At 37.4% G+C, this 26,990-nt stretch overlaps 1 protein-coding gene across 1 annotated transcript in view; it reads left to right on the top strand.

Moving 5' to 3' along the window:
- Positions 1 to 26,990, top strand: part of vopp1b (VOPP1 WW domain binding protein b) — a 92,184-nt gene that overhangs the window by 60,264 nt on the left and 4,930 nt on the right. Inside the window, exon 4 of the mRNA XM_066723369.1 lies at positions 9,284 to 9,420. Coding sequence (XP_066579466.1) covers positions 9,284 to 9,420 — 137 coding nt within the window. The remainder of the gene's footprint in view (positions 1 to 9,283; positions 9,421 to 26,990) is intronic.

Below are 26,990 nucleotides of genomic sequence, written 5' to 3'. Positions count from 1 at the left end.
TGAGGCAGTTCAGTAAATATTCAGTAAAAGCCAGTTGCTTATGCTGAAAGAATGTAATTGGAGGGTCTGGGCAGTTGATTAAAGCTGTCAGTGAAACCAAATTGGCAGAAAGCAGAGTGATAAATAATTTCAAAGGTGATATGCTGCAATGTGAAAAGATGACCTTGAGTCTCTTTATTAAAAAGTCTCTACAGCACAGAATATCTCAATTCAGTAACCTTTGAGTATTGAACTGAGCGACTACCGCATTTGAAAGGAAATAGGCTTTGTCTGTGAATTATTACATTATAACAAATGAGGACTGACAGAGGAGGTGGTCTACATGACTTTTGTGATGTCCTTAATACAACAGGTGTTCATTCAGGTGAAGTGCCATCCTTGATTTGTATCCTGACTTGTGGTGTATTGTGTAGTTTTCAATGCTAGGGCTTGTTATCGGGATTGGTAGCATAAGAGTAGCATCATTTCCTCTGCCCTTACTCTTTTGGCTCTAACAATTAATAGCACCAAGCCTTATTATATTTTTGTGATATAACTCACTTTAAAGTCTACTTGGACAATCAGAACATCAAACACTTCTTGTTGTGACCCTGGTAGTACTTAACCCAAGACTCCAGAGACAATTGATTGAATTTGCCATATAAGACCAGCTGTCTATAATGTGTATTACATTAAATAATACCCAGCTATTGAAAAAAGACTGTAATTTCCATGTATTCAAAGATATGTTGTTAATTAACACTGTCCCTTAAATAGATACTTGTATATCATTACATTTCTTAGCAGACACACTTACAATTGTTACAATATATCACATTATTTTTACTGGAGCAATCCAGGTACAGAACTTTGCGCAAGGGTACAACAGCAGTGTCCCCCACCTGGGATTGAACCCATGACCATTCCCAACCAAGATCCCTAAATGCTACTCCACACTGCTGTATAATGGTCATTGTATCTTTAAAACTTTATTTAATTAAAGAAATAATCAATAATTAGAATAAGTTCTGTTGCGTAAACAAAATGTTATAGTTTGTGTCTAAGTTTCTCTACATGTCCTAAAGCAGTTTTCCTCCCACTTTAGGTTCATATTTAATTTTGAATCCCACGTGTCTCTAAGAATTTTGTGTACAAATTGATCCTTATTTAGGTATGTGTAGATCCTGGATGCTAGGTTTTTAATTATAATAATTGTTAATGAAATTCCCTAGACTGGATGACACAGCATTACATTTATGAGTTCTGTTTTACAGCTTTTAGCACACTTAACGTTTTGTACTATTTTTAAATCCCTTGCAGAAAACACTTGGGCCTTTTCCAGGAAATCATCAGATGCAATCAATTTCTGTTTTTATAGAGTTCTGATATTCTCTGAAATTCCTGCTTCAATCCGATCGATCCAGTTTATTGCCTTCTTTAAATAAGAATAATTTGATTATTCCAGATCAATGCCTATACCGAACTGAATAGTGCCATTTTATGTTTATTTTCAATATATTTTACAGAATTCCAGGAAGCTGAGATTGTAGTGAGAGGGAAGCGAACACCATGGGAGTAAACATACTGGTAATGGCTTGACAAATCCGATTCCATCTGTGACCAGGCTGGGGGGTCGTTAGAAGCATGAAAGCATTGAAGTGTTTGTCTTGAAACACAGACTGTATGATATAATAGATGATCCTCTGCTTTATTTGGGCAGCATTAATTTACCTAGAGGAAATGCTAGGTTGTTTAGAGATCCATAGAAAAGTTGAAAACCATGTTCTTATTTGGTTATAGAAAGTTTTTGGATTTTTTAACAGGCAACACACTCATTAAGAAATCAATTCCTTATGGGTTGCTGTTATTTAGATTATTGCTATTCTTGCTCTAAATGTGAGAAACAGGGGAGACCATCACATTAAGTCATTCTGTATTGATTCTATTATATGAGATATGAGATCAAATAGATGATTCAGGATTGTTAATTAAAAATATATATATATAATCTGTATACATGGACAACTCATGCTGTTGACCTCCTATATTGACTCTATCCCAGGATGTGATTGAATAGATCAGGGGTAGTCAATTATTTTTTGTCAGGGTCCAAATTATAGTCAAGGTCCAGACTCCAGAGGTGGGGGGGGGGGGACAAAATCACACCTCCAAATGCCCCTTTCCAACACACACACAAAATTAATTGAATTAGTAATATACCCCGTTGCTTAAGTTTAGTACATTCATTTGACAAAGTACAAAAATAAAATGTTTAAATAGATGTAAATATAAGTATTAAAGCGCTTTCAGACCACTTTTAATTGCTTTAATTTGTTAAAGATTATTGTAGGCATGTAGATAAACATAGCAGAAACTTTCAAGCATTTTGTGTCATATTAGATTAAAATCTTCACCATTTCCCTTTATAGCTGTCCACTGTTCTAAATTAATGTTGCAAAATGATGGAAAAGATGATTGAGGAATTCAGGGCGGGGGTTCTTGGGGTCCTCCCCCAAAGGATTTTGAAAATTGAAGAAAAAAAACTCCCAATGTCCATGAAATCCATAAAATCATTAAAATTTGGACTCAGACATACCTTTGCTTCACAAACACACATCTCCAGTGAAAAATCACACATCAACGGAGACTATACATTCAAACTAGAGATGGTTTCTGGTGCTTGTCAATCACAGATCTATTTCGGTGGAGCTCTGTAATTGAAATGGGTGAGGATGCACAATTTTCTATTTGTGCGCTGCTAGAAATATGCATCTTCATTGGATATAAGCTGTTTCCACCCCTGATGTAGCAGTTTCTAGGTGAACACAAGCTATGGCACCGTGCCCCACCTCCCTGGTCGTGTGTATGCACTTTTATATTTTAGAGGTGAGGTTGAAATATGTCCACACGTCAAACGATCCACAGTTTAGCTGTTTATTTATAGAAATCAGAAACGGGATTCTGTGAGCAATCAACTGACGACTAACTAACGCGATCACAAGCTCTATAGGACATCCCATATTAATATCTAACATCCTATTGGCTAATAACCAGGAAGGGCTGCTACTAGGTTCCACACTATAACAAGCACTGAGTGCAACAAACCTCCATAACAATACATTTAAAAAAAATCAATCATGCTAATAAGTTAATTACAATTATTCTCGCTGGTCCATTCAAAAGCATCCGTGGTCCGCCTATTGACTACCCCTGGTATATATTCTGCCAAGGGTTCTGACTGCTAGGACTGCTTTGTCTAATTCTGAAATTAGATAATTAATGATTACTGCTGCAGAAGATTGTCATAGGTGCTAGATATGCATTTCATGAAGGAGAGACCAAAAACATTTTTTTCCACACTAGTAATAGTAAGTATTTCTATGCTGCTCAGTCAGATGCTTTCTTGGCATCTAACAGCTCAACCATACATTAATTACATAGTTGCCAAATTGAGTCCTGTTGCACTGCAATAAATACAACAAATAAAGGCTCATAACACTTTTTATATTGCGAAGTATTTGTCGTCTTGTGTTTGCCAGAATTTTAATTCGTAATAAACTGCATTTATAAACTAAATGGTGATTTGCAAAAATGCTACATTCAACTTCAAGTGCAGCAGTTAACATTAATCAATAACCTTATGTGAATATATATATATATATATATATATATATATATATATATATATATATATATATATATAACAATGCTTCATTGTGTAGAACTGAGAACTGCAATACAGGGATAAAAGCACTAGCTGTGCAGATACAGGGACATAGCAGTTGGTCTGGTAAAGAAACTTAAAAATCCTCAGCGTCAACCTCAAAACTAACTTATTCACTAACTACCAGCATTACCCTTAGGTACTTGTGCAGTGAGCAGCAATATTATATGTTGTAACTGTTTGTTTTTTTTACTTTAGAGGGTTCACAAAACACAAAGCCACACAGATTCTGCGTTTCAAACAGGAACTGTTCTTTATTTACGCCACCGCTCACAATAGCTAATATGATCCTTTGTGATTGGAGAGACCTCAATTAGTACCAAGCCATCAGCTGATAATATCACTGTAATATGTAAGCCTTCATATTCATTCCAACACGTCATATTAATTACAGTGTGTGATATACTTCAGATTTCAGATACAGATGTCACATGCATTCATTTGAACATGTAAATTTCATTAATTTTAACACGTGTCATATGAATTTCGGCACTCATTTCGTATACTAATTTCATTTTAATGCAATATATTAATTTCAGCTTGTGTTGTATTAAGTACAGCATATGTCATATTTATTTTAGAACTTGAATGGCTACTCATATTAATCAACATGCTAATCTGCATATTTAAGTAGAATGAGATGAATGAGATGATTTAAGTAATACAATGGGGTGACTCAATAGATGACTTAATAAGCTGGCTGCAACAATGTAAGGTGTTATAAAGATGTAATAAATAAGTAGGGTTTTCCAATTTCTCAATTGAATGCTTTTGCCTTTAGTTTTTTGCTTTAGCTATATTCCTGTACTTTCCTAATCCACACTTCAGAATTTACCAGCTGGCTAGCTAATCTTGAATTCTGTTAAGTAAAAGTGATGCCACAAAAGAATAAAGCAATACTGTTCTGTATCAAGCTGTTGGTGTGTTTCAGAACAAATGTAAACCTGTACACACCACTATCTTCAAACAGCTTATTATGCCTATGAGGTCAAATAATATTTTCTGAAACTGAAGAAATATATTCCTTCTACAAGTAGATAAGCACTGCATGATGCAATGTCAATGATATCTCCATTGCTTGAGAGGATTTCAGCTGTGTTCCCATAGCACATTTAATCAAAGTTCAAACTTTATCTTACTACAGCCATAATACATATTTTGTTGGCAGAATTTAGGATTCTAATGCAACGGCTCAAAGAACAACCCAAAAAAAACAGGAGATTTAGATTGTATGTATGTATTTATTATATTATATTATATTATATTATATTATATTATATATGTAAGTTATTTATTTATACATATTAATGCATGCAGCAAAGAAGAAACCAACATGATAGATATACAGATTCCAGAGTCTGACTAGTTGTTAGAAATCTAAAATTGAAATGGCAAAAATGGTTAAGTATGGTTTCCAAACACAGACTGTAAAAAGTTAAGTATGCATAAGACCAGGTTCTTTTATTGATCTAGTTTTATAAAGATAGCTGGAGCATAAGAAAACCCTTGGGCAAATCTAACTATTCAGGAACACTGAATCACAACATAGTGTCTTTTGAACTATATATTCTTTACAGCTTACAGATTTAGTTTACAATTTCTACAAAGCAGAGAATGTAAATGGAGGGAATTAATAATAAATGCTTTAACAGCAGCAAGAGCAGAACAGAGTAGAATACAATTTACATCAAGGGGAGTAAGGTTAAATTATTCAATGCACTAGTAAGACTCAAGGTGCATTCGTAAGCTCACTTTCAGTGTTGCAGTACGCAGCGTGTCACAGTGTTACAGTGTTACAGAAGCTATTTTTGTGCTCCGGCTCAGGATCTGTGAACTCAATAAGTTAAACACTGGAGGAAATAAGGTTGTGGTGTGATCTATGCATTCTTAAAAAAGATGTGTAAAGTGCATCGTTTAAGTGGTAATAAAATTATTAATTAAAACAACTACGACAAGGGCAAAATATGAATGCAGTTATTTTTGAGTGTGTGGGAGTACCTGCTATGGTTGGAATAGTGCGGTCGTGGCTGCTTTTCTCGCTGTCCCTTTATCCATTTTCCCTCATAAAACGAATATACCTCTAAGTGGAAAAATAATGGACTAATGGACGGGACTGGTTTGAGGTGAGGTTGTAGATTGTTTTGTGGGAGTTCTAGTAAGAAAAATGGAGTCATCATTTGTAAACACCAGATAAATAACAGTTCAGGTTGTTGAAAGAAACAGGATCAATAGAGTAGATTCGTTGTCTTATTGACTGAGATACAGGGAAAGAGGCCACTGGATCAAATGTGTATAATCCAAATGGGGTTGTTCCAGACTCCTTGAAGGATCTAGAAACAAAGCAGAGTGAAAGTAGCGAATACCTAAGTGAACATTTTGTCCTCAAAGTTGATGTGTTAGAAACTGTAAAAACGGGCAAGCGTAAGGATCTGAGCGACTTTGACAAGGGCCACATTGTGATGGCTAGACGACTAGGTCAGAGCATCTCCAAAACTGCAGCTCTTGTGGGGTGTTCCCAGTCTGCAGTGGTCAGTACCTATCAAAAGTGGTCCAAGGAAGGAAAAGCGGTGAACCAGCGACAGGGTCATGGACGACCAAGGATACAACAGACTGTAGCTGAAATTGCTGAAAAAGTGAATGCTGGTTCTGATAGAAAGGTGTCAGAACACACAGTGCATCGCAGTTTGTTGCGTATGGGGCTGCGTAGCCGCAGACCAGTCAGGGTGCCCATGTTGACCCCTGTCCTGACAGGTGCTGACCTGTCCACTGCCGAAAGCGCCTACAATGGGCACGTGCGCATCAGAACTGGACCACGGAGCAATGGAAGAAGGTGGCCTGGTCTGAGGAATCACGTTTTCTTTTACATCACGTGGATGGCCGGGTGCGTGTGCGTCGCTTACCTGGAGAACACATGGCACCAGGATGCACTATGGGAAGAAGGCAGGCTGGCGGAGGCAGTGTGATGCGTTGGGCAATGTTCTGCTGGGAAACCCTGGGTCCTGCCATTCATGTGGATATTACTTTGACACGTACCACCTACCTAAGCATTGTTGCAGACCATGAACACCCTTTAATGGAACCGGTATTCCCTGATTACATTGGCCTCTTTCAGCAGGATAATGCACCCTGCCACAAAGCAAAAATGGTTCAGGAATGGTTTGAGGAACATAACAACGAGTTCAAGGTGCTGACTTGGCCCCCAAATTCCCCAGATCTCAATCCAATCGAGCATCTGTGGGATGTGCTGGACAAACAAGTCCGATCCATGGAGGTCCCACCCCGCAACTTACAGGACTTAAAGGATCTGCCGCTGACGTCTTGGTGCCAGATACCACAGCACACCTTCAGAGGTCTAGTGGAGTCCATGCCTCGACGGGTCAGGGCTGTTTTGGTGGCAGAAGGGGGACCTACACAATATTAGGCAGGTGGTCATAATGTTATGGCTGATCGGTGTATGTGTATATATATATTATTTCGTAATACTAAAATATTTCACTACTGCGTTTGCAAGTGGGAATTGGAAAAGAGCCACATCAGTGCTCAAAATACTGGCCAATAGGTCTGTAGCATTACAGAAATGTTATGTAAAAAATAAAGTGCTGTAGTGGGGTTTTGACATTAGTCAACACCAAGCTCAACAGTGAAACCACAGACCGGAGGACATAAGAGGTCGTTGATCATAAATGCATTTGATACTTTAAATAGCAGCCTTTCTTTACACACACAGCCAGGAGGATCTGGGAGAGACTAACCACCAATGTTGAAGCAAATTCAGGTCATGAAATGGCTCAATGAGACTCTAGAATCAGTCCGCTACTAGAAGGGAAATAAGCATGGTGGACTTGTTTTTAATCGTTCTCATCTTCTTATCTGTCCACGAAACCAAAGGTATCATATCATAATTTTTTCCCATCATCTATTAATTGCGAAATGCAGTGGGTGGGTAGATATAATCTTTGTTTTTCAGAAGATGGAGCATGACTGGGGGTGAATGTGTGCATGAGCCTTTCTTCCATAATGTTCGTTTTAATGACTTACCATTACCTTTTTATTAGCATTAAAGTGGACCCTGTTTCCACCACATCCCACAAATGCCTGTGACTGTTACTAAATGACAGCCAGCTGGGTTTAAATAGAGGCAGGTTGCTGCAATGACTGTGTGATTCTGACAGAATATCAGAAGGAAAACTGAGAGCTAGTGTTCCCCCTTGCCAGCTGACATTGCACAGACATCCTCTGTGTTTTCAGAGCAACTCGGTTTCTTAATGAAAGACATCAAGTCAAATACATGCCAGGAATTGCTATGCAAACAATAAAACAAGGCCTTTCCGTTAATGTCTGACATTTACAGATTCAAGGTTGTGATATCTCACTAATGGGCAATATCTTAACATGTCAGAAACACTTGTGCTTGTGCTGGAGCCAAGATAGACAAATAGGGAACCAGTGTTCTGTTAATGCACATCTTGCACATCAAATGGGGTGTAGTAGCCAATATACTATCCTTCACTAAAACCACTAAGCATATTACTTCAGACCGTGCTTCCAAATCTTTTAGAGTCCTCCTGATGAGAGGGAGCTACATCATTTAAGTCCACGTTCAATTATTTATTGGCTTCCTTGGTGCACTACAACTATCAACAGAGGTAACCTGACCTGATTTTTGGCCTCTCAATCAAAGTCACACCAAAAAAAGTGGTCTTCATTCAGCAATGTCCTCCAAAATATACTACCTTCTATTCAGGGAGTTTGGGGAAGATTCGCAGGAGCTAGGTATTAAGAATGAAGGGAACATCGTATTTTTGGATTTCTGCCAATCTATTTTGAGATTGCTGAGAAACAACAGTGTTATGTGTTATGAATACACTTTCTAGGAATAGTGGCTTCACTTACTTAGTGGAAAAGCTGCATGCCAACTAAGGTGAAACACAGTAGAGATTCATAGAGAATACATGCCTTAGAACAATAATATAGGTTAATAATTATGGGTAAAATGGCTTATTTAAATGTATTTTAATGTATATTTTTTGCTGTTTTGCTTTTAATTCTAATACTCTCTCAATTCTAAAATACTGTTCTGTGCTGGAAAGTAAATTTGCTTTACCTTTCGCTGTTTACGTGGCAATCCAGTTGTAATTGAATATAAGCTTTTACATGGCTAGATCTTTTGTGTAAAAGTAGGGCACTTGGGCATACATAGTAGACTTGGTAGAAGTTGTGGTCCATTTGCAGAACACGATCACAATACAGTTTCAGAAAAGTGCTTTTACACAAAAGAAAATTTGATTGGTTTCCTGTACACGACCGCAAAATCCTTGGTGGTGTTTTTGGAAGAATCACTTTCTGATTGGAACTATCAGAATTCGATCAGAAATCTATTGCTTTTAAATGTAGTGATGGACAGTCCTTTGCACACACAACAAAGCACAGCAAGAAAATGAACAGTGGACAATGTTATGTAATGAAAACGACCTTTACTAGACTGCAGTTTCCTGTGTACAGGCACTGTCATAAGAGCTTATATCAAAGCATCAGCCACTCTCTTCACTGGCGTCCTGTTTTCTCCTGTCGTCTTTGCAGGCTTCTGCTGATGATGGGGGTGCTTTTCTGTTGTGGAGCTGGTTTCTTCATCCGAAGAAGAATGTACCCCTCGCCTCTCAATGATGAGCCTGCCTTCAATGTGTCCTTTACTAGGCAGCCTGTCATTACCACACCAGGTGAGGGAGAGATTCCTGTTTTACAGTTATCTTTCAATTTCAAAACGGTTGGCCAGAGGGTGTTGGGACATTACCTTTCATCTCGGAAACACTTAAATAAGCCTTATTTCAAAGTCACCCGATAGGCCCCTGTGTCACGTGCCCCGCCTCCTGCTTCAGCCCAGGAGAAACGCCTGCTTTGCTTTTTCAAGGAGACATGAGAGCCTCACTGCTGCTGTGCTTTTTGAAGTTTTTTAAAGTGTTTCCAAGGTGAATTTCCTAGTAATTTCCTGGTCATCTCCTAACACCCTCTGGGGAACTGTTTCTTCATTTCCGATAACCAAGGTTGCGTCTGCAAACCCAACACTTTCAGAGCAGTATTTAGGTTCCTAACAGTAAGATTTGAAATAGGTCTAAAGATAGCGCTTGCCAGCAAAATTCAAAGGCTGTTTCAAATTAAATTTAGCAGACCACGTCACATAAATATTACCACATTAGTTGCCAGTACTAGTGAAGAGCTCAAAAGCTTAATTTCAAGGAACACAAAATTCAATTCAGTTCATGATGTGCTCTATGCTATTTATAATAAATCCTGTACCAGATCCTAAGAATCCCTTGTGCAGCTCTTCGCCAGAAAACAGGATGATGTGTTACTTTAACTTAGGTTCCCAACAACTGCAGTATAATGGGAGAGCACTGTATATGTACACTAGATGTCATAATACTGGGTTCACATGGTAAATCTAACTGTAATCAAGCTAAACTTCAACCCTTGCAGAAAAGGCCACTGTTACGTAATACAAATTATATTTTACAGCTGGTGGGTGAGTAAAAGAAGTCCGTAGCATCACAATATACTATTGTATGTAATGAATCTGAACATCGCTGTTTTTCTGTATATATATGGCAAACATTTTTTTCATAACATTTATAAACATCTCTTATCTTTACTCACGTACTTACTGTGTTGCAACATGTCTTTGTCTCTTCGGTCCAAATCCCAGAGTGTTTGCTAATGCTTATTGCCGTCTTCTTTCACTGCTCTGTCAAACTAATCCCATACCATTTCAGTGGGATTAAGGCCTGGGAAGAGGGGAACTGAATCATTCCAATACATGTTTTTGATTTCAGACATTTAGGTTTAATCTAGGGTTTTTACACACATTATCATGTTAAAAACCAAACCCTTTACTTAAGTCATCTTTCCTGGGGGCATTGGATAATGAGGAAGACATGGGGGATGAGACTGTGTCTTTGTTTTTTTCACTCCTACACCTCCAGCTCCACCAAACATCCCAAACCCTCAGGTGACCAGTATGTTTGTACTTTAGACACTACACACACTTCACAATTTTCTCACAGACCATTTCCTTTTGGAGAGAAGTTCACCACATTTACTGGTGATTTCACAGCTCTGTCAAAACCTGCAAAAATGTTTTACCATAAGGGTTTCATTACATTAGCACTCATTTTCTTAATGAGGGAAAACTCATAGAATTTGAGAAATATCACCCAAATTCTTCAGAGTGTTTATCTAAGAGTTCAAAAAATATTTGTAATGTTTTGAAACTGTGTGCTTGTTTTTCATCCTTTTGATTTGGGATGGTAAAATTCACGTTAGTTTTATTAACTTTTATTCGTATGTTGTGAATACTAAAGTGATTTTTAATAGGATGACTTTACTATTAAAATATATTTAAAAAAATGCACTTTACCTTTTTGGTTCAACCACTAGCAATCCATTAGGGAATCGAGAATTGCACATTTTTAGGAATGTTAGGTAATAGCTTTGCCATTTAGACCTTAACACAGATAGCGCTTAGTTTTGACTCACGTTATTTAAAATATGATCAACAGACATCTTCTTGAAATTAGTTGTAGTAGATCTCAGGCTACAGACAGGCTGAATAAAATCCATCTGCTGAATTTGCTGAGTGATGAGTGGTTCAAAGTTCATCTCACCACCTGGGAAAGATAATGTTGAGATAAATAATAAAGACTGGAAGCTGTCTTTATACTTGACTCATTTTTCTGTTCTGTAGCCTTGGGTTGCATAATGTCCAGTGACTGCTACAGTGCTATGTAAATTGTCGGACCAGGAAATACATCTCAGACAATAAATACATACATAAACAAGTTATCGAATGAACGTATGCATAAACGATTGAACTAACGGATTAAGATATGAATGAATAAATATCATCACATCTGTATTCTTGGGCTTGTGTTACAGGAAGCTGGAAGTCTGGAAACACATTTGCAAATGATTTACAAAATGTAAAGTTAATTAAAAAAAGTTCAATTATTTTAAAAATATAGAGGCTCACCAGCCCACAATCAAAAGTACAAGTTTATTCCATATATTCTTTTCACAAAACGTCAAAGAAACATTTTAATTTTAAACTGCACAAAAAAAAAAAAGGAAAGATAGATGGGTCTTAATACATGTTCCTTTTGCAGTCTTGCTCATCCCACACTGTTTCTCACAATGCACTGGAGACACGTGTATAACAGGTCTTATCCATATAAACAGGAATAATCTATTGCAAATATGTTGTTCTTCTCTCCCTATCAAAAATTCATAAATGTGCCCAAAACAGGCGACTTTAATAGCATTGTACTGAAGTCAACACAACCTCTGGCAAAGCAGTTAATTATGGGAATTTTAATATTAACGGACACAGTATTTTGTGCAAAATCCCAAATGTGTCAATCATTGCTTAACCAAATGTATAATCCAGCAGAAATAGTTTCCATTTAGATTTACTTTTCCTATCCCTGAGCAGAGCAAATGGATAATATACGTATGTTCACATTGTTTGCATGCACATAGTAAACAGTAAACCGTAAACAGCTGTGCTGTCTGTGGGAAGTGAAGATTGTTCTTTAAGGCCACTGTGATGTACATTTTTCAATTTGCTATAATTAAGTGGTATATTAACTCCCTGTGTTGAAGACTGCATGTCTCTGGAGGAATTATATTTTAAACACCCTGCAATGTTACCTCACTCATCTATAATACTGCATTTTTAGTGTGTGTTGTTTTTAAGAACAGTAAACAAACATTAGCGACCCAAGTAAGGAGTTTAGAAACTAAACTTTAGTGGAGGAAAACAGTGTGAACATTTGAAGGTTAGAAATGATAGTTGAGATAGTTACAGCTAAATGTAGCTTTAATATCATCTTCAATCTGTGTCATTCAAATGGAAAAAATAATGATGGAAGTTTCAATGTGCTCTGAATCCCCCTGTCATTTCTGGCGCTTTTTACTCATTTTTGGATATGAAATAATAAATTGCATTTATTTTTTCTTCATCTGCCACAGTATTCCATCAGGAGTAACTGCCCTCTCTGTTATGATAAGCAATGTGCAGTTTTCTGGCACCTCAAGTACATGCATTTATTTGCATGCAACAGATCCCACGAGTACAGTGCATCCGGAAAGTATTCACAGCGCTTCACTTTTTCCACATTTTGTTATGTTACAGCCTTATTCCAAAATGGATTAAATTAATTATTTTCCTCAAAATTCTACTAACAATACCCCATAATGACAACGTGAAAGAAGTTTGTTTGAAATCTTTGCAAATGTATTAAAAATAAAGAACAAAAAAAGCACATAAGTATTCACAGCCTTTGCCATGACACTCAAAATTGAGCTCAGGTGCATCCTGTTTCCACTGATCATCCTTGATTGGAGTCCACCTGTGGTAAATTCAGTTGATTGGACATGATTTGGAAAGGCACACACCTGTCTATATAAGGTCCCACAGTTAACAGTGCTTGTCAGAGCACAAACCAAGCCATGAAGTCCAAGGAATTGACTGTAGACCTCCAAGACAGGATTGTATCGAGGCACAGATCTGGGGAAGGGTACAGAAAAATGTCTGCAGCATTGAAGGTCCCAATGAGCACAGTGGCCTCCATCATCCATAAATGGAAGAAGTTTGGAACCACCAGGACTCTTCCTAGAGCTGGCCGCCCGGCCAAACTGAGCGATCGGGGGAGAAGGGCCTTAGTCAGGGAGGTGACCAAGAACCCTATGGTCACTGTGACAGAGCTCCAGTGTGTCTCTGTGGAGAGAGGAGAACCTTCCAGAAGAACAACCATCTCTGCAGCACTCCACCAGTCAGGCCTGTATGGTAGAGTGGCCAGACGGAAGCCACTCCTTGGTAAAAGGCACTTAACAGCCTGCCTGGAGTTTGCCAAAAGGCACCTGAAGGACTCTCAGACCATGAGAAACAAAGATTGAACTCTTTGGCCTGAATGGCAAGCGTCATGCCTGGAGGAAACCAGGCACCGCTCATCACCTGGCCAATACCATCCCTACAGTGAAGCTGGTGGTGGCAGCATCATGCTGTGGGGATGCTTTTCAGTGGCAGGAACTGGGAGACTAGTCAGGATCGAGGGAAAGATGAATGCAGCAATGTACAGAGACATCCTTGATGAAAACCTGCTCCAGAGCGCTCTGGACCTCAGACTGGGGCGAAGGTTCATCTTCCAACAGGACAACGACCCTAAGCACACGGCCAAGATAACAAAGGAGTGGCTACAGGACAACTCTGTGAATGTCCTTGAGTGGCCCAGCCAGAGCCCAGACTTGAACCCGATTGAACATCTCTGGAGAGATCTGAAAATGGCTGTGCACCGACGCTCCCCATCCAACCTGATGGATCTTGAGAGGTCCTGCAAAGAAGAATGGGAGAAACTGCCCAGAAATAGGTGTGCCAAGCTTGTAGCATCATACTCCAAAAGACTTGAGGCTGTAATTGGTGCCAGAGGTGCTTCAATAACGTATTGAGCAAAGGCTGTGAATACTTATGTACATGTGCTTTTCTTGTTTTTTATTTTTAATAAATTTGCAAAGATTTCAAACAAACTTCTTTCACATTGTCATGATAGGGTATTGTTTGTAGAATTCTGAGGAAAATAATGAATTTAATCCATTTTGGAATAAGGCTGTAACATAACAAAATGTGGAAAAAGTGAAACGCTGTGAATATTTTCCGGATGCACTGTACCTCAACCTTGTACTCTGATCCATGCGTTTTTAAGTATCCACTTAAACTATCTCACTCACGTTCTGTCTCTTGAATTTGATTGTGCAGCTTCGACGTCACTACAGAGAACATTCATACTTTGTGTTCGCTCTCATTGATGGAGCACTCGTCTGCTACAGTTACAGTGACGCAATAAAATGAGATGTCCGAGTGGGGAAACCCGGCTTGATTTTTATATCAGTGGACTGAATCAGTTCCACACAATGATACAAGTGAGTACATTTTATATAGAAGCATTCATCCCAAAGGATCCCACAAACTAGCAGTGCCCAGACTGTTGAGGCAGCGGCTGAGGAGAAGAGGGGAGCAATTACTGCGCCAACTACACTTGCAGCGTGAGTTTCGCGGAGCCACTTTGAAAGAACCTTACTTAATTGAAATTCACTGCACTGTTAGTATCAATGCACACAGCCTGAAACGAGCGACACGCCCCATATTTCAAAGAGTGGCCCTCTGATGGGCAGAGTTGTAACACTGTCCCAATGCCGGGGGAGTGATCTCACCGAAACAGGCAACAATGAGGCCTGTTGTATCCGCAAGTACATGAGTTAAATGTTTCAGTAGTAAGACTGCATCGCATACAGCAGTCTCCCCTGTCACTGTAGTGGGGAATCGGTTTGGCATATCTGGTCATAGGAGAAATATACAGGGCAACTGGTCTCTCAGCATAATTTTTAGTCACACACTGGATTATAATAAGAGTGCTCCCATCCAGAACTAAACCAGACACACTTTTAGGTTTTTAAGATTTGACATTATCAGGCTTTAGGGTCTTATAGCTGCTGATTCAGAAGGTCATCCCAAGAATTAAAATACTATTGTACCTCACCAAAGTATTTCTGAAGAACCTTTCATCTAGTTTAACCATTTAAGTATCTTGTATAAAATACCAAAAAAAAAAAAATCTAAGTATCACAGTTAATATGAATATACTTCAAACTATTTCATCATTAACAGTGTTAATATACCTCAGTATGTACAGGTAACACTTTACTGCAGTGTTTGCAGAAGTTCTTATTACTGTAGTCATTTGAAAATAAACTAGCGGGAAAAAAGCTTTTGTTTAGTTTTGTATTACAATAGTTTTGACAAGCTCATGATGAAGTTTAATTGTAACTTTTCATATTGGTGAAAGATTCTAAATATTATTACATTTGCTACATACTTACTGTTTTTAATAACATTTGTATTGTATTGTTTTTTTTATTATTATTTATTATGTTTTTTATGTATTATTTCAGTAGAAACTAGTATTAACACTGTTTCTTTTTATAATGGCTGTAGTCATTGTAAATAGTAAGTAAGTAATGTCTTCATTTATTTTAAATGAAAAACAAAAGGTAGGTTTATAGAGAACCAAGGTAAATCAACAATGAAATCACACAAACATATATTTTTAATAATCATCTCCTTAGAGAGTGTGCTTCTGGGAAGTGTTTTTATTCATTTTTATGGGAATCCAAAGATATACAATTGCTAAGTTCATGGAAACACATATAAGGTGAAATGGCCAAGTTGTATTGCATGGATGGGAGAGATTCCTATACAAAAGGAGAAATAACCTGTCACCCAAAATGCCATGCCTTCTGCAAATATTTCGGGTCACTTTGTTATTGGTTTCTAACTGTAACTGTATTAGCATATTCTCCATTGTTTTTAGTGGTGAATCCAGTAATATTCATTTGATCTCGGAGAGATACTTGGGACCAGATTAAATCAAAATTTTGACCCACCCGCTAATAGCAAACTACAAACCTGTACATCATAGCGGTTACATTTCTGATTAGAAGAAAGTGGCATCTTACTAAAAATGAAGCCGCAACTGAGTACAGTTCTGTAGTTTTCTATTAGCGGGTGGGTCAAAGTTTTGATTTAATCTGGCCCTTGAAAATGTATAGACAACTGTAGCCTGCTTTATTATACCTTACATTTTTAGGTCATTCTAAATTCTGTGTGTTGGGCCTGTGAATCACTTCACAGGATACAGTGGTTTAGTTTGAAAAATGTTCAGTGTTCATTAATCCCCTCCCAAAAAAAAGAGAAATGGGAAGAACTAGTTTCTTCTCTTATCTTATCTCTTCTCTAGAAGGTGGTCGGTGGTTTCAAGTTATTTTTATTCCATGCTAATTCTCCAGATCTTTAATGCTACCTCCTTTCCTTTTTGGTGGATATCCAGGTTTATCTGATCTAGGTTTTTCTATAACCATAGGCTTCATTGTTAGGGTTCATTTTATGGAATGGGATTAAGTGTGTTACGTTATATTGTTAACTTGGGTTTCATGCATGAGACGAGTGTTTTTTGTTCGAATGGGCTAAAGGTTAAATGCTTGTTCATGCTCTATACTTATGGTTAGAGCAGAGGTATTGTTATGGTGACAGAGAAATATGGTTGTAGATCAGTTTCTTAAACTTGCCCTGGAGACACACTGTGTTGCATGTTTTTTTTTGTCCAGCTCAGCTCTCAATTAAACCCTTAACTGAAGGAATAATTTGGCAAATCATTTCAATTATAATAAAAACTTGAGGCAATATAAAAGGATATACATGACTAAGCTTTTCTAAGCTTAACCATTTAAAACAGGGGTTCCCAACCCTGGTTCTTGGAGGACCCCCTACCCTGCTGGTTTTTGTTCCGACCAAGCTCTCAATTACTTAATTAAAAAGCTGTGATTTTGGAAATTATTAGTTAAATTATTTGAAACAGTAGGGGTTTGAAGTTAAGTATAGAATTGTATAAATAACTTATTAAAGAACCAACTATTTTATTACACAATTTTAAAAAATCAAATCTAAGCAATTAAGGTTCAATTAAGTAATTGAGAGCTCGGTTGGACCAAAAACCAGCAGCGTAGGGGGTGCTCCAGGACTGGGATCCCCCGATTTATTAAAATGTCAAATCTGTTGCAGTGACATTTATGAGTAAAAGAAAGCATCTCACAAAAAAATCAAGCCCCCACCAAGCACAGTTTTGTAGTTTTCTATTAAGATACATTTTTAGTTAATCTCAGTCAAAGTATATGTGTGTGTACTTGGGTGGATAAATATCGTTGATTTGCAGCTATATTTCATTGAATGATTGCAGGCAGTACTTAAAATGTGCATTATTGTTAAAATAGAGGATTTGCTAAATGTATGCTTGCAGTGCACAAAACTGTACCCAGTTTCATTATTTGTCACTCCCAAAGTCTCCTTTCTGTGCCATGTTGGCTGCTGTGGCTTTTATTCTCATGCCATTATACCACAAAATTGTCTTTCCATAAGTATCAGAGAATTCACACAGTGTGATTTCACTGGCAACGATTTTCTACAATCTGAAGGCTAAGTACTGTGTACTTTTTTCCATAAGGTGCTGACTGCTGCTCTTCTAATGTCTATAAAGCAGGTCCCTAGATTTAAAATCCTAGGAGACCTATGAAATATCCTTTCAAAGAATAGCCCTAAGTGTGCTGAGCCGTTCAGGTAACTGCTGTTTTTTTTTTAAAAGATAAGTAAGTACCACCGTTGCCAAGAGGAAATTATCTCTATTTGTTATCAGTGTAGGGGGTTCTGGGAATAATTGGAGTCGTTGTTTTAGAGGTAAATAGCATTTCTGCTCTAAAACTGTTAAACTGCTTTAGAACCACAAACAATATGCCCGAGGGAAGCTCTGATTTGAGCAGTTCTGTGGAAGGCAGTTTTGCAGGAGCCGTCAGACAGCAGAGACAGAGCTCACTCAAGAGTCTCCGATATGCCAGTCCTTCTGTTCACGCAGAACTTTCCCAAAGTTGTACCCTGGTCACAGCCCCCCCACTCATACCAAACAATCATCCAAAGCTCTCCTACAGCGAGCCACACACACAATGGCAGGCTGCCTGCAATCAAGCTGCCCCTGGAAAACAATTTACGGTCGAGCAATGATTCAGCTAGAAGGTAAAAGAGAACCGGAATTTCAAATGAAATAAAACATACCAAGCACTTCATATTTAGATTGTAGTTCTTGTTTATAAATCGAACAACTCTACCACTCTGGAGAAAAGGAACAATAAAATAATTGATAACAACATCTATTTTTTTTTTTAAATGACTTCGAGTCTCAAACTAGAAACCCAGCCACCTAGAAAAAATCAGCTCTTGTAAGACGAGCGTTATAATGATTCATTTCCATTAAAATATGCTCTTTAAACTGTAGGTGATACAAAACAAATGTGAAATGCACTGAATAAGAAAACAACAACCCAACTGAAGAGACAGGTATTTATTTTCACTCAGAGAATTACACACATTGGAAGGTTAATTACTGCTCTCTTGATTGTAGTTTTAAGAGGTTCCTTATAATATATCTTAATTGTTAATAAATGCCGGATTCGTCATCAGATCTCGTGATTTAATTGAGAAATTGATTAATTTTGCTAAGTACAGCTTTAAAATTAGGTAGGGACAGCAGAAATAAATGTCCAAATCTAGTAGGCCTAATTATAAAGGATTAATGTACAGAGAATAGCAAGTGATCTCAATATCAATGTACTTTCCAGCATTTTAGTATGCAGATGAAAGTCTGTCAGTAGCAGCTTACAGTGTTTTAGAGACGGGGGAACTAAAGGGAATTCCCCACACGCACTTTTAAAACACATCTGATATCTTCAGATACACTTCCACCAGAGATGAAGCTGTTAATCTCTTCAGTGGTCCCTGCCTTTTGATCCAATTTCGGTCTGTTTAGTTCTCATTTCAAGTCCAATCACTGAGAAAAGTCAATTGAGAGCATTTCCTAGTCAAAGGATTTCAATCTCCCTTAATGTGAGTAAATCCATAATTATATAAATTAATTTCCCATCATTATCGTTGTTAGTGAATATTGAAAAGCACAACGAGCTTCTGTATTTCAGATTGTCAGACGAGGCTTTCCCTATTACAGATGGTACCAACACAATCTCAAAGACTAGCAGCCCCGGTCTTAGACTCCACAGTACGATATGCAAAGCAGTTCGGTTGATGTGTTTTGCTCTTCGATCTTGGGCCATTTTCTCAAGCAGGGAATGCTGGAGAGATTCAAGTCCCCAGACATGTGACACTACGGGGCAGTCCCTGAAAAAAGTATTGGCAACCTGTCATCCCATCTGCCACCCAAACCAGACCACGGCAGCCTCTGACGTCCTGCAGCTCTTTCATTGGTCAGCTTCATTAAAGTCGTTTAATTAGCACTGAAACTTTATAGCAGCCTGTCCTTCCATTACTTCATTATCACATCGGAATCTGCTAATGCTTTGTGTGCATAAGTGTTGGCCCATTAAATATAATTTCTCTTTTCTTTTCTTTTTTTGCTTTTTAATGTACAAATTGTAATGGAGCAAAACAGTCCAGAGATACACTGTGAGTCCTTTTAGAGACTTCCTCCCTGTGTTGACCTTCTTAAGTCACCCACTGTGTGCATTCACTGTTATTTTATAGCACACCAGCTCGAAGAATAGAATAGAGAATAAGTTTGATTAAAACCCACGGCAGCTCCATTTTTCAGTTAACTTATTCAGCTGCACAGCGGCATTCTGCACCAACAATAGCATTACATTATTTCCCTGTTCTCTCTTTTTAGAGCAAGAGAGAAGCTATAGAGAAAGTAAATTCTTAAAAACTTAAGCCAAATATTGTTTTGGTAAGTACTTAATAGCATGATTAAACAGGATACAGAAAATTGATCTGTTGGTTTGGTATAGTGTTTTTTTTAGAGACAGAATAAGAATGTCGAATTTTGCAGATATACAATCAATGAATTAAACAGCAATATGCCCTGCTGTTAGACCTTCAATGATGCGATGCTAAGCTAGCTTCAAATTTGTGAAGCAAATTAGATAAGCTTACTTTAAAACTTGACAGGCCTTCCATTGCTGTTACTATAATAAAGTTGAATTTCCGAAAAGTTAGTCAAGTAGAAATGATGTTTGAAGGCCTTCTTTACCCTGATATGCATTTTTGCCTTTATTTCTGAAGCTAGGTAATTGAATTATTAATATTAATTAATGTTTGCGTTGTGTGGCTTTTTACAGTAGTCTAAATGTTTTTCCTTGTTAAGATAATGAGTTTTAATATCTTGTTTACACTCACTTATCTATGTTATGAAACTAGATTTGCTTTGCCTTCCCTTAGCAAATTAAATAAGGGAATGTGTTTCTTTCCAAATTAAGTAATAATGGCACAAACTTGATTTTAGATTAAATCTAGCTGTTGTTCAAAACATTAGTTAATTGAATGAAATTAATAAGCATGACTAAAATTACATGAAAAACTTTGCATGTGACAAAAGAGCTCTAGTCAATGTCAATGTCAAATAATTAGAATTCATATATTTCCTGCTCATTTACACTGGAAGACATTGCAGAAATAAACACTAAATACAACAGAAGTAATACATACAGCTAATTCCATTACAGTTACAGTGTGTCCATGTCATTGAATTAGTAAATGGTTTGTTTGTTTGTCTTGCCATAGGACATGTTTTGTTCATTTTTAAGTTCATAGGTGGGTAACACATATAATTATTTTTCAATGCCATCTCACATATTTTTTCTAATCTTCTGCTTGTTTCAACAAGAATGTGAACATTCGTCTGAGAGTTTTGAGTGGAAACATCATGCTTTCTTTCACTAAACGCATTTCTTCATTAGCACACTAAAATGACAGAACTGCAGTCTGAGCCTAAAGTGCACCTCACTGATGAACACAGCACAATGCTTCCAAATGTCAAGTCGCCAAAGTCATTAGTGATGTGGAAGAGTAATGTGATTTCACAGAAGCAATAAGATATTTTCCCAGACATACATACATAAAGAAGGTTCTGCTATCTCTGGAGATAAACATTTGCAACCCATAGCAAATTGTGAATACGGAACAGAACAAAAATAAAAAAAAGATATTTTACAGATTGATTTCAGAAATTTGAAATTCATGATACTTGTAGACAAATATGATTTATTTTCATGTTGTCTATATTAAATTGCCTGTACAGAAATTGTACTGCATGTGTACAGCAGACTACACTGATGAAAATGTTTTAATTAATCCAAATGTAGATATTAGCATAATTGTTAATTGTATATCATCCCTGCTAACTACACACAAATAATTATGTACTAGTTAGTTCTACAGTGTTTTATCTTATCATCTGTTTCTTGATTGACAGGAAGACATATACATTTCAGTCCATTAGACTCTTTTTACTTTTGTAGTTGGTAAGACATGAGAAATCTGATTTTTTTTTTTTCTAGTTTTATCGCTCCAAACGTTAGTCTCCCCAATTAACTGCACCTGTCCTTTACTCACCTTTTTCAGATTCAAGCTCAATGTATTATCCAGCTTACCTTGTCTTCTCAACTAAGAGACTACTTTGCATTTTCCCAACTCCATGGCCCAAATAATTTTCAACTTGTTTTTTGTGTGTCTAGTGGATTAAGTGACAGGGAAATGTGACTCCTTGTGATCTGTGACCAGTGAAGGGGTCTTGGTGACTTGGGGGAGCAAAGTTGATAGCAAAGTAACGGGGCCTGTTCCCCAATAATCTCTAGGTATCCCACATGTACTTGTTTGAGTGGGACAGTAGTAGGAGAGGGAAGAAAGAAAGACAAAATATTTTTAGTGCAGTGCTAAATTGTCTTATCTTCAGTAAGGGAGAGAGCAGCTGACTGGGTTATAACCCAAATAAGGCTCCTGCTGCTAAATCTAGAAGTGCTGTATATACAAGACGTTCTGGTATGTTCTGTATCAAACACACTTAATAAATTGTAATGCTGTTGTGTCTAAATTCCTCCATCTCTCCTAAGACTCAGGATAGAAGTGCCTGTGAATTTATTCCAAAACTAACCAAATCAAAATGGGATTTATTTTCACTCTCGTCCTGTGGCACCACTCACATCATTTGCTCAGCTATGTCTCCGAGACCCCTTAAAATAGTTTTCCAACTTGATTCTCAATCGGGTTGTTCAGGACCTTTGTCAGTAGCAAGTGTCCAGCAGGCGGGGGGCGCAGAGCCAGGACTTTTCTGAGTCTGAGACCAAATGCCTTCTCTGATGAGCCGCACGTGGAAACAATGGACAAAGCATGACCAGGAGAGGTCTTTCACCCCTTCTGTGTGGAGACCGAAGAGAGTGTGCCTCTGTATTGGAAATCAGCAGCTCTGTGCAATTAGGCTGGCGGTGGGTGGCAGCGAGAGGGATGCGGGGAGAAAGCTGTCACACAAGATGATGAAGGGAATTGACAGTGAGAAGTGTTCCCTGAAGGGAGCTGGACCGCAGACAGTGATTGACAGGAAGCATGCCATCCCAATGAGGACCCCTCACGGTAAAATGCCAACACCACGCTCTGATTCAACATCTCTTGATTGGTTTATTTATAGTGTATTGCTCTTTTATAAGGCATATTGATAAGGGGAAGGGAATCATTAAGATTTTGGATTTTTCATAACAGTAAATGATGGTGGAAATACTGTGGAAGTATCTTAAAGGTCAACTAAACAGTATATTAAATATTAAATATAAATACTATCACTATATTCCCATATTACAATCAAGATCCAGGGCAACGTCCTTCCTCAAGAAGGCCTTCTTGAGATCAATACTTAATATAAGTAACACAATTTAAAGTTACTGGATGAGATATTCTGAACTTGCCTTCCAGTGGATAGCTAGATATTATGTGCTTAACTACATTTATTAAAAAATGATAGATTAAGATTATTGTTGTTTTTATTATTATTATATTGAACGTGGTTTTATTTACTTTATTTTGGCAATAACTGTGCAAATTGGTATAGTAACCAGAAACGAAGCATATTTTCAATGTATGTGAATGGTACCATTTTTCTAATTACATTTCTACTGTATTTAAGGAAACACTGTAAATGCATTTCCCTTACTTCCACCCAACAACAACACCAACAAAATATGCATACTACAAATTCAGTGCCTTTTTACCAGTTAAATACATGTACTTCTTATTGACAGCATGTCTAATATGCCTTTCCTAAATGTGAAAAGTAATATTTACAACACACACACACGCACACATACACAGACATTTGTGCCTACTATAAGTACTGTATAGTAGTATATTCTGTGTTCAATCCAGTGACACCTTCTTCTTGCAGCAGCAAATGTAAAATGAGGCAAACACACAATGGAGACAAAACAATGCCTCTTCAATCATGAAGGCATACTTACCACGGCTTAAAAACCTCAGTCTAATTGAACCAAGCACTCAATGCAAAAGAAAAGGTGAAAACTGCATCTGCTCAGTTTAAAAACGAATGAGATGTACTACACTTAAAACCTCTATTTGGGTGTAGAATTATAGAATTATGAAGGAATCTATTCTAGACAGTTGTTGATGATAAGTGGATTTTATATACACTTTTCTATTTAACAACATATTCCATGGGGGAAAATAAATAATTTTCTGAAAATTGTTGATGAAAATGTATGTAATTCATACTTTTCTTCCTTTTACAGTTATTTTTTAGGCCTGAAGTCAATCTGTGGGCACCTGATACATACATGGAGATTTCAAACTAAGATATATATTTTTTTTTCTTTAAATGTCTTAGATTGTACTGCAAGGATGACCACAGATAATCATAACATTGAATCAATTATATACATTTTGGGGAGTTTTCTTTTAGTGCCCTCTCTTCCTTTCAGAGAACTTCACACTAGGTGTTGTTGGAGATACCCCTTTCATAGTCTGTTGCAGATCGTATATAGATAATATATAGCAGACAGATTTTCCCTTTCAGGTACTATGACATAAATTCAGTCTGTTTAATGTAGCTCAAGCATTTCTGAGCCGAAGCCACCAAATTGAAACAAGCCCTGATGAGTCATAAAACTAGTCTTCTTTTGGCGAGTCTCATGCATAAAACGTGGCATAATCTTCTCCATAAATCAAGTTAATTAGGCACTCAAGCACCATCGAAGTATTCTGAAATGTCCCTTACAAAGGGCAAAGGATATGCATAAAAACATATTTTGACATTAAGTAAAATTAAGTTATAAATTATAATTCACATGCACATTCTGTGTGGGGAATTCATATGAAAAGTGCAACATAGGGACAAACGGATGGTATTATCTCTGTATGCATGGTGTGTGCCTCAGTGAGAGATACGCAGTGGGCTATGTGACAAAACGGGAATATCATCAGTCATGTAAGTTCGATGTGACAAGAGTGTGGGTTTCCTTATTACTGCAGTGCACACGGATGGCCGTTACTGCAGCATTTCTTCAAGAGATTTCAATGCATCACTGAGATAAGCAGAGGTAACAAACTGCTGGATTATACAAGAGGTTTTTTTTCTTCTTCCAGAGAAGTCATTAACTTTGACTCAATCTCTTCTGAGCAATTTCAGCACAGGTTAAGTGTAAGGAACATTCTTTGCTTTCATGCATAATTGTGGTTGCTATGCTTACAAATGGACGAATGAATGTGTCCTTCCTTTAGTACACTCATGACAATGCAAAATCCTTCTGTTGCTTTTTTAGGTAATGGTTTTGTTTATAACATCATCTTTTAAACCATTCAAAGTGTGGGTTAAGAAAACTCATCCGAACATTGGGTTCTTAGGGCTCCCTAGTGGCACATCTAATCCAGTTTATGGCATTGCTGGGAGTGGGCGGGACTTCCCAGGGAGGCAGGGCACAATTGGCCAATCACTGCTGAGGGAGAGTGGGAGGCAGCTGGGTTGGAACAACTCAGTTCTCCCAATTAAAGTATCTCCTGTGACTTCTTAAGTGCCCATGGGATCTATCTGCATCCAGTCATTGGATTTGATGATACATGGTCTGAAGGTATTTCGGGCTCGCTGTGTGAAAAACATGGCAGACTTTGACAGCTTCACATCTGGGGAGGCATGGTTTTGTCATCGCTCCTGAAACAGGTCGTAGTGCAGTAACTGGCAATATGAAATTGTACCAGAACCAGAGAAACATTTATATACACTATATAAATATGTATATATTTAAAAGTAAGTTGCTACTTTGTCATCAGCAAATACCAACTTTTTTTATATATTGAGGTTTTTTTTTTTTAACCTTTCTCCCACAGGTCTTCATTCAGAAGCATGCACAAACACTCAGGCCTATTTAAGCATTCCCTGTAGCTTTCATAATTCGATTGCAACCTAACCAACAATGTCAGCTGAGGTATAGTAAGAGATTTCATATTAAAGACTGGTGGGAAATTATTATTGTTAGTAACTGGAAGAGGTAAATGTCACTGAGGTTGAGAGTGTGGCTGTCCGTTTTACTAACCACTGATTGGTTAATTCATATGTGTGCAGAAACAGAGAGGCACTTCAAGGACAGAGGCAGATGCTGTATGGATCTAGTAGGAATGGTATCAAGGTACCACTGTATGTTTTGTTAATGAAGAGCGTTAAAGCTCAGCAGTGAGTCTGTGTTAGTTAATACACAACATCAGTCATTTTCTGTAGCGATTCCCCCTAGCTTTCATAGATTTCTCACTACTGGAAACAAATCCACAAAGATGCCTGAAAACCTTTCTTTCTCTTAATTTGAAGCATAAGATCCAATAATGAAATGTAAACTGATTCTTAAGACAACCTTCAGTTCAATACAGTACTGCATTGAAAAGAAACACTTTTTGAATTGTGTCCAGGAATTAACATTTATCCTCTTCACTCTACAAAAGCTGTTTGCAGCATCATTTAAGACTGAATTTAATGCTGCCATCCTTTTTGGGTTAGTTGGGGAGATTCATGGCTTGGTATTTCTACACAGCTCCATAAAAAAGGGCACCTGAATTACTTTTGTTCAGCTTAACACTTGCTTTATGAAAAGAAAATGTTTGGCAAATTACATACGAATCATTTTGTGAGAATGTGCTGCTTCTGATCTGAACCAAGCTAGATCTCATTTACAACATATTTACACATCTGAGCACACAGATCAAATCATTATTTTACTTAGTCATTCTTGCACAGCATATGTAGACTTTTTCATTGATTATAATTAACCACCAATTCATAACTACACATAAGTGTTAACTGTTGTACTCTGCCTTAATAAGAGATTCCTGCATCCAAGCTATTCAAATGTATTTCTTTATCAGCAGACCCCCCATTATGAAAAAACATGTTTATATGACATTAATAGCTGCAAAAATTGAGAAAGGAAAAACAGAGAAAATAAAAGACTACAGGCAATATGAGAAATCTGTTTTAAACTACTAATAATTATTCATTCATTAAAAGACATGCATAACTGTCATCACTGTATCCTTAACATAGAAACATTTAGATGACAGATCCCTGAATAAGGCAACATATTTTCAAAAATTTAAGCTTTGAACAAAAAACAGAATAAAAGCATTTTTTTCCACAACAAGAACAGAACCTAGAGAGAGCCGGTGCGGGTGAGTGCGGACAACCTTTGATCAAACTGCCTTGATTGGTTTCTCTCTGGCAATCGACATCGTCTCTCACTAAGCTTTCATCCTGCTCACAAATGGCTACAAAAAGAACAAAATGTAAAGAAATCACGAGGACCATAT

Source organism: Amia ocellicauda, chromosome 2, assembly GCF_036373705.1.
Source record: "Amia ocellicauda isolate fAmiCal2 chromosome 2, fAmiCal2.hap1, whole genome shotgun sequence".
Lineage (NCBI taxonomy): Eukaryota > Metazoa > Chordata > Actinopteri > Amiiformes > Amiidae > Amia > Amia ocellicauda.
This window is presented reverse-complemented; position numbering and strand designations above follow the sequence as displayed.